Genomic DNA, 7894 nt, shown 5'->3' with positions numbered 1-7894 from the left:
GACAATCAGGAGAAAATATGATAAGATGTATTAGTAAACTAAACAATATATGTACATACCTCTTTATCTTTAGAAAATCCAAGAAAGTGATTAAAGTATATCAAGTTAATATTCTTAATACTTTTCTCTTATCTTTCCAAAAACGGAAAAACATTGTATCGTTTCGTACGGCCTCTAAAAATTTCAAAACAAGTGTATAAAACGCGCAAAGTATTTCACATTTATTTTCAATTGTTTAAATTTTAAAAATATCATCAACGTTTGCGCGCGCAGATGAATGGTAAAAAATAGAATTTCAAAAGAAGCTAATATTATGTTAAATTAAATTACCTGCCATTGCTTGGATTTTATATGTACCTCCATATATAAATAATATTTCAGAATTAAGTAAGTAGTACATAATCACGTTGAAAATGAAGGGCAGAGGCCGAGGTTTCACGGGTAACCTATATTATCTAGGTAATTCTAAAAAGTAACTGCAAAAACGATGTAGCTATCAATTATTCTTGCTTCATATAAAAAAGATACAAGATAAAACCATTTGTAAAACTGTTATTACATAAATTATGATTGTTGAATGTACATACAATAATTCAGATATAACCGCCATTGCATAACCAATGTTTTGATTCTGACTTCAAGTAACAGGCAACTTCAAGTGAATCAGAAAGTTTTGTTACTTATAAAGAAAGTGTTTTTTACTCAAAGAAATTTAATCTTTTGTTATTGTTTTGTTAATATATTTAAATACGTAATGTCGACGAAATCCTCCGTCGATTTACGAGCAGAACTCGCTGAATTAGTCAAGCGAAAAGCTGAAATAGCTGTAAGTATGAAAGCATCTGTCAGACTGCATTCCTCTTTTTTTTTTTCCAACTTCTGTTTGCATACGCTGTATCTAGAACAATTAATATCATTATCATCATCATCATGAAAACTAAGATGCGTCTGTAATCATTAATTGTCTAATGAAAGTTCTAGAAGATAAATCATTTTGTTAAGGTTCAGATATGTTTAGGTTATATTAATCTTTTTCTTCTACATCATTCTCTGTGTATATTATTCAATCTACTTCTTAATTATTATTATTATATACCTACATTCTTTTTATTGTAGCGTATAATACAACAAATTTTCAGATCATTAACTTTTACCTTATAATTATTATTATGCCATTTAGTTGCTACTAAAATTTTTATGTTATGTTTACCTTTGGTTTTGTTCAATGTTTTATATAAAGTTTTATAATTTTCCAGGATACTCTTGCCAATTTAGAACGTCAAATTTATGCGTTTGAAGGTAGTTATTTGGAAGACACTCAATTATATGGTAATATAATACGTGGTTGGGATAGATATTTGGCCAGCAACAAAAATACCAATAGTAAAGCAGATAAACGAAATAGAAAATTCAAAGAAGCAGAAAGGCTTTTTTCAAAATCATCAATCACCTCTATGGCAGTAAGTAATGAATTAATTAACTTGGAATTGAAGTTTCAGTTCTAATAGGAATATAGATATGACCTAATACAATTATTACAACTACCTCCATTAAAATAATTGTTAAGTCTGAAAAGGACGATTTTCGAGCCTAATGAAATTAATGATACAATGAGAAATATTTCGTTACCTTTAGCCTGTGCCATAAGATATATAAAAATATAAAATTTTACTCTGCAGATAACTTATTAGGATATTTGTTATATTTGAAGAAAATATGATTTTAATCAATGGAAAATTAAACATTTGCAGGCTGTCAGCGGACTGGTCGAAAATACCCAGGAAAAAAGTAAGGACCTCAATGGATATTCCTGAGATAGTTAATTCTTTAAAAAGCAAAAAAGAAAGAATACAATTTTTATTTTTCATCCTATCATCCTTTCCAACTTTTCTCTTTTATCCCTCTCCTTAAGAACAGTTCTTTTTATTTGCTAAGTTATTTTAGATTGTGTTTCTTTATCTCTTCAATCAAACTGTCTTCCAAGAATTGTAATAAATATGGAATGTTGTAAAGCACGATTGGATGAATGAACGATAGATTCGAAGGATATCCTGTTAATATTTAAAAATTTTTATTAAAAACAATTTTTTTCTTCCGTATATTATAAATTTTAATTTATTCTTTTTCTTTGCCTAGTCTATGTTTTTTAATTTATTTTCAATTTCCTTAGAAAAATTTAGTGTAGCACTTGAAATTTTTTTTTTTTATTTCTTTTCGTTTATATTTATCTAATTCTGTTACTAATTTCAAAGTTTTATAAAAAGTTTAATTCTTAATTTCAACATTCTATCTACTATTTTGCTTTCTTCTATATTCTATACGTATGTCAGTAGTATGTTTGTAATTTGCTTTTCTTGTACACATTGAAAATGTAGAAAACATTAGCTTGGCATTGTTACTTTATTTTCTAGATTTATCTTTCCTCTGTATCTGAGCTTGAAATAAATTCATGTTTTCTGTATATTAATGTGGATGTAACAAGAAAATTTCTTTTATATTCTTAAACAACTTTTTTTTAAATTCAACATGTGCCTAAAAGAATTATATAAAATATCATTTAGATTTAGATTTTGAAGTGTTTTACCAATTACATGTATGTTTTCTTTTCAGTTTCATAAAAATCGTAGCAAATGATAATGCACTTTCATATATATTTGCTATATTCGCTATATTTGCTTTTAGATTTTTCCATAAGCGGTAAAAGTTATATAAAAGCATAGATTTTGATCGATTAAATAATTCCAGTTAAAGATTATTTACACATACACATATTTGAATGATCTATAAGAGTTTAATAAAACCTCTGTGCTTATATGAAATCAAATTGTATTACTCTGTATTGTTTAGACAGTTGATAACATTATTAATTGATCTTTGAATCTTCCTAATCGTTTAATCGATCAAATAAATGATCATCATCATCATCATCATCATCAACATCATCATTGAACGGCAAACGCTTACGCAATCATTGATCAAATTGCAAGTAGATAAATCGAACAGCTATCGATCAAGGGTCGTGGATCGCGGTTTCTCCCATTCTAAACTTGATTCCAGTTGACCGATACAGCGAATCGGAGTCACAGATTGGCAACAGCGGTAGCGAAGACAATTGCAGCCTTGTTAATTCTCATGGAACAACCCAGAATAGTAGTAGCAGCAATGGTAATAAGGAATCAAGTGGAAAAAACCATTCTTTATCTGGCCAGTATAATCAGAACGGATCTCTCACATCTTCCACCGAGATTTCTGGACAATTTGCAAATGGACATGCGAGCAACGGTAGTCTCGAGCATGTCTCCTTGAAAGAGAATACTGGAAAAGAACCCTCGAAAAACAAATCTGGGAACAGTGCTAAAAAGAACAGTAACAAGAGATCAAGGAATAGGTAGAATACTCTCAAACTGTTATCATCTCTTAACAGACCATCCGAGCAGGATTGAACAAATTTGTTTCTTTCCTTGTGTCTCACTTGACCCTATCAATGTATAAGATCTTAATCTTTTCTTTTCTTTTCTTTTCTTCTTTCTTTACAATAAGTGCACTATGAACATTGATTTTCTATAAAAAAAAAAAAAAAGAGCGTGCATTAAAGGATTCTACATTAGCAATAAGAACGTTAGGATTATTTAGGAGATAGATAAAATCTGAACGATGGAGAAGATCGATCACCACGTTTTGCCATCACGAGGCAATTATTCTTTTTGGTCTAATATTTAAGGAATAAACAGACTAAGTTAAAAGGCGACGAATGTAGTATTATATGAGACTAATAGTTAGGGATAAAAAGAAATCAAACATTAAGAACTCGGAAATGTTTTTTATATTAGTCAGTGGAACAGTATCTATTAAATTTAAAAGTATAATTATCACATTGTTTTTAGGTTTTATTCTTTTCTTTCATGACAAATACAGAATCTGTTGCCAAGGATTAGAAATAGTCATTTTTATGTGATTGATCTGTTCTATTATTATTATTATTATTATTATTATTATTATTATAAAAGACTACTTTATAGACTGTCATTTCTTCTGTATAAAGCTCTCTATTCTATCATAATGTAAAATACAAAGCAAATAGAGTATTGAAAAATACTGAAATAGTTGTAAAAAGAAAAATAATAATAATGATGATTCCAATTAATTTCAAGCAAATTTTTCTTTGCAGATAAATCTTATTTTTAGCAGTATTATATCTTAATAATAGAACGTAAGTTTCTCTCATCCTCGTAAATTTTAATTATTCATAGTTGTGAAAATGAATTTTTAAGGAAAAAGTGATAAAAAAATTTGAAAAAAATATTTTTTGTATCTACTATATTTAAATAAAATATTGTTAATAAAGAAAGGGATTGTAATTTTTCCAAATAAGAAAAGTAATCGTCTCTTGAATTTTTCTTTTCTTGACATGTGATTGAACGATTAACATGAAAGACAGATGAGTAATTGATTTGTCTCCTAATGAGAATCGGGAAGAATCGTAACCGGTAGAAATCTTTTCACATTAACTTCTTGCCTCGAATTCTTCGGCGGTTCGTTCCTTGTAACGACAGCGTTGAAGCCATTATGGTCATCAGCCGTATAAGTGACCGTTCTAATGGACCCATCTGCCTCGACCACAGAATATTCGCCTTTTACAGTGTCACCATCCCTTTCTTCCCAGGCTGACTTTGAATCTCCTGTATATCCATCCAGGACACCATAATTAAAGGAATATTTTGGGTATGCCTGCAGAAAAAAGATAAATGGTCATATTGTCAAGAACGAGTTGAATGAGTTGAAATGACATACGGCGAATTCCGGTTGATTTTCGCTTTTTGTTTCAGTGGCAACGACAGCTGAGGCTGTTTTAAAAATTGGCGGGGCAATGTACACCAGTGACGACGTCTTCGGCAATGGCCTATACGCGATCGGAGCGGAGACCTTGACGTAAGTCGGAAGCGCAGGTTCTACTTTACTTCCGATTGATTTCAGGGCGCAAGCCACTGGTACTGCGGCACCATTTCCAGTAATTGCATCAACTGGTGCACAAGGAAACCGCCTACGAACAATATTCATATTGTATAACGTTACACGTATAGATGTAATAATTTTTTATGCTTATGTATACGTAATCTTACTGTTGAAGAACACCAGCGATGGTTAGCTTCAAAATGCAGCATAAAATTACAACCTAGAAGAAACGAAACATTAATAATGTTGGAAATACTAATAGTAAATGAATAGGAAAGAGGCAAAGATTCAACGATCTACCGCGCATGCGGCCAACAGATTCTCTTGCACAATATCTTCTAAGGTGTGCCAATGCATACGTATAAGGTGTTCTAAAACCAAATATTATTAGAAATTACAGGATAAATTTGGTTGATTTTTAAACCCTGTTTTAGAAAAAAATAATTTGGAAAATTTCCTACTTAACTCGATAAAGTAAAGTATACCTATTAAAAGTATTGAAAATAATTATAATAATTTTGAAAGTATAATAACTTATTTGCCAACCTTGTTGCTAACACTTTTGGAAAACTGCAAACGCATTTTGGCAACACTATAATTATCACAATTAATAATTAAAGATGCACTTTTTCAAAGTCCTTTTCTCTGTTGTATCATTTATCAAGATTAAAAGATTAACGTGATAAATCACATCTTTGGATAAAGAATTTACAGGTAATTTATGATGAGTGAATTTTTTTTGAAATTTTGAAAGAAATCTAACGGAACTTTCACGACGGTTCTGTGGAGAATAGAACATCAGCATCCAGCTCATCCTTATATACGACTTATACAGGGTGATCTTAAGAATCTTTGAATCATCCTCCATTAGATTAATCCATATAGGGACCCGTTTCATACGATGGACCCGGTATGCACGAGAACGTTCACTTACATTTTTTGGGCCTTCCTTTATATGTACTATGTATGTATGTATGTATGTATGTATGTATGTATGTATATACAACGAAAGGGATGCGCAACCTGAAGTCGTGGGAACATCTTCACCTGTTGAAAATAATGTGCGCCTGAGCTATTATTACAATACCGATAAAAGACCTGCTGCAATTTAATGTATTAATTATTAACTTTATAATGGTATATTCATTGCTATTCAACTTTCTCCGAAATACCTGCATTAACGTATTGAGCGCTGCGTAGGTCACCGGTGAAATCGAAAATTCATTATAAGTATATCGCAGTATATTTTTTAAATGTATTAAAACTAATACTTTTTTAAATGGGTTGTAACTAAATAAGAAACAACACTTTTCATATTTTGTTACCATTAAATGTATGTAACAAATGACGTTCATTACAAACTACCCTGTGAAACAAAATGATGGAAAAGAATCTAAAAATGTCAACTTTGAAGAAATTTATTCGTTTATATCACTCGATGAATCTCTTTGCTCAGATTTATTTAATAGTTTCGCTTTTTGCCGAGCATCTTCAATTTCTTCTTCCGTTACTGTTGGCGTTAAACCACATTCTTTTTCTTCCTTCATAATTAATGCTAATTTTTCAGCTTTTTCCAAGTAGAATTTCTTCTGTTTCTCTTTCAATTTAACCTTATACGCATCAATTTTTTCTTGAATTATATTATTACAATACTCTTCTGTCAACATTCTTAACGATTCTTTTCTTGATATCATATTAGGTTTCCTGTAATTAAAAAACACGATACAGAATTGTAGCAATCATTGAATTATTTTATGCTCTATTTATAAAGAACAAATATCTTACTCTGGTAATAGTTTATATTCAAGATTCAGTTGTTCAAGAACCCACTCGAATCGCCCGTAATCCAAACTACGTAGAAATTTAAGGGATTTTTTCCTTTTCTCAATAAGTTCTTTTAGAAATACTTTAGCTCGCTTGTTGCTCGGTTGTTCCAAGTAATACTTTTGAAGATCGTGTATCTCGCTAGTCATTGCTGCAACTGAAATGATTTATAAAGTGGTAAAAATTTTTATACGATATTTAAATTGTTATAAATAAATGAATAGAAGAGATAATATCTGCTTAACGTTTAAATGAATAGCCATGTTAATATTTTCACTCGTGTACTTACTGCTAACTTCCATAGAACCTCGATCACAGACGTGTCTTTTCACAAGGTGCATTATTTTCTCACTCTTTAGCCTTTTAGTTTCTTTGTTTCGTTGAAATTTCAAACTAAACATCCTTTTTACAACATCATCTGCACTGTTTCAATGATCGATCGGTAAATGAAATATCTTCGTTAACAATCTTACAAGTTATATTTTAATTATGTAATATGTATACAAGACTTTTACAAGAGAAAACAGAACAGTTTACTTTACACTTGAAGCGTACGTTTATAATAGACATACTTACTCTTCTAATTCTTTTGATTTCTCGTAATAGAGTTTGATATCAGTGGGTTTTACATTTACATCTAATCCTAGATCTCCACTAAATTTAGGATCTGTAAAAGTACTTCTCTCTGGCCGAGTCCATTTAATATTATAATCATCAATGGTTGCAAAATTGCGACTCAAATAACCTCCAATCATACAAATATTGTTCATTTTGGTGCATAATAATCTACGACTAATTGTTAAATTCATTTCAGTTGTTAAATACCAAAACCAGGGAAAAATTCGAAATAATTATAGCATCGATTGATAAAGAGATTTTAATAATTAAATACACATGTAAATAAACATATGAAATACTTTGTACAAATTCGACTCTATAAATTGGCCATCAAGCCATCAAGCGCAGAAGCGCGCCAGTCTGTCTTCGGACAGCGAAAAGGAAGGAGGTTCTGCTATCATCTTCGATAGTGGCGCCATCTATACAAAAAGGGCTCAAACTATTCGACGACTTATCGACCGGTTTACCGACACTCGTTTGACCGCTAGCGCCATCTATA

General features: G+C 30.5%; 3 protein-coding genes and 1 long non-coding RNA gene across 7 annotated transcripts; 1 reads left to right on the top strand and 3 right to left on the bottom strand.

Annotated features, from left to right (window-relative positions):
- Window positions 1-43: 43 nt before the first annotated feature.
- On the bottom strand, window positions 44-723 carry LOC117606472 (uncharacterized). Its single transcript, XR_004581964.2, has 3 exons — window positions 588-723; window positions 331-476; window positions 44-174 (listed from the first exon to the last, which is right to left on the bottom strand). It is a non-coding gene; the product is annotated as an uncharacterized LOC117606472 (long non-coding RNA).
- Eaf6 (chromatin modification-related protein EAF6/MEAF6) lies at window positions 185-3548 on the top strand. Of its 2 annotated transcripts, XM_034328905.2 has the most exons (4): window positions 188-826; window positions 1257-1460; window positions 1752-1788; window positions 3058-3545. In XM_034328905.2, the coding sequence occupies exons 1-4, from the start codon at window positions 755-757 to the stop codon at window positions 3390-3392; spliced, it is 648 nt and encodes a 215-aa protein (XP_034184796.1). In that variant the 5' UTR covers window positions 188-754; the 3' UTR covers window positions 3393-3545. The 2 variants fall into 2 exon arrangements, with proteins under 2 accessions (XP_076545735.1, XP_034184796.1); XM_076689620.1 differs by lacking the exon at window positions 1752-1788 and having other exon boundaries at window positions 185-826; window positions 3058-3548.
- Window positions 3549-3557: 9 nt separating this feature from the next.
- LOC117606458 (uncharacterized) lies at window positions 3558-6223 on the bottom strand. 3 transcript variants are annotated; one of them, XM_034328908.2, is made up of 5 exons: window positions 5500-6223; window positions 5254-5324; window positions 5121-5173; window positions 4792-5041; window positions 3558-4728 (listed from the first exon to the last, which is right to left on the bottom strand). In XM_034328908.2, the coding sequence occupies exons 2-5, from the start codon at window positions 5308-5310 to the stop codon at window positions 4459-4461; spliced, it is 630 nt and encodes a 209-aa protein (XP_034184799.1). In that variant the 5' UTR covers window positions 5311-5324; window positions 5500-6223; the 3' UTR covers window positions 3558-4458. The 3 variants fall into 3 exon arrangements, with proteins under 3 accessions (XP_034184799.1, XP_034184800.1, XP_076545736.1); XM_034328909.2 differs by lacking the exon at window positions 5254-5324; XM_076689621.1 differs by lacking the exon at window positions 5500-6223 and having other exon boundaries at window positions 5254-5425.
- A 132-nt stretch (window positions 6224-6355) lies between these two features.
- bonsai (28S ribosomal protein S15, mitochondrial) lies at window positions 6356-7720 on the bottom strand. The gene is made up of 4 exons (XM_034328893.2): window positions 7354-7720; window positions 7067-7200; window positions 6739-6934; window positions 6356-6657 (listed from the first exon to the last, which is right to left on the bottom strand). The coding sequence occupies exons 1-4, from the start codon at window positions 7584-7586 to the stop codon at window positions 6372-6374; spliced, it is 849 nt and encodes a 282-aa protein (XP_034184784.2). The 5' UTR covers window positions 7587-7720; the 3' UTR covers window positions 6356-6371.
- Between the last annotated feature and the right edge of the window lie 174 nt (window positions 7721-7894).

This window comes from Osmia lignaria, chromosome 8 (assembly GCF_051020975.1).
Source record: "Osmia lignaria lignaria isolate PbOS001 chromosome 8, iyOsmLign1, whole genome shotgun sequence".
NCBI lineage: Eukaryota > Metazoa > Arthropoda > Insecta > Hymenoptera > Megachilidae > Osmia > Osmia lignaria.
This window is presented reverse-complemented; position numbering and strand designations above follow the sequence as displayed.

Excerpts from the sequence above, each read along its gene's own strand:
- Eaf6 (XM_034328905.2), top strand. The coding sequence starts at position 755 with ATGTCGACGAAATCCTCCGTCGATTTACGAGCAGAACTCGCTGAATTA. Across the intron at positions 1,461-1,751 it reads CATCAATCACCTCTATGGCA|GCTGTCAGCGGACTGGTCGA; the intron begins GTAAGTAATGAA and ends AAACATTTGCAG. Across the intron at positions 1,789-3,057 it reads CGAAAATACCCAGGAAAAAA|TTGACCGATACAGCGAATCG; the intron begins GTAAGGACCTCA and ends ACTTGATTCCAG.
- LOC117606458 (XM_034328908.2), bottom strand. The coding sequence starts at position 5,310 with ATGCATTGGCACACCTTAGAAGATATTGTGCAAGAGAATCTGTTGGCC. Across the intron at positions 5,174-5,253 it reads ATCTGTTGGCCGCATGCGCG|GTTGTAATTTTATGCTGCAT; the intron begins GTAGATCGTTGA and ends CGTTTCTTCTAG. Across the intron at positions 5,042-5,120 it reads ATCGCTGGTGTTCTTCAACA|GCGGTTTCCTTGTGCACCAG; the intron begins GTAAGATTACGT and ends TATTGTTCGTAG.
- bonsai (XM_034328893.2), bottom strand. The coding sequence starts at position 7,586 with ATGAATTTAACAATTAGTCGTAGATTATTATGCACCAAAATGAACAAT. Across the intron at positions 7,201-7,353 it reads AAATCAAAAGAATTAGAAGA|TGCAGATGATGTTGTAAAAA; the intron begins GTAAGTATGTCT and ends TCATTGAAACAG. Across the intron at positions 6,935-7,066 it reads AGGTTCTATGGAAGTTAGCA|TTGCAGCAATGACTAGCGAG; the intron begins GTAAGTACACGA and ends AAATCATTTCAG.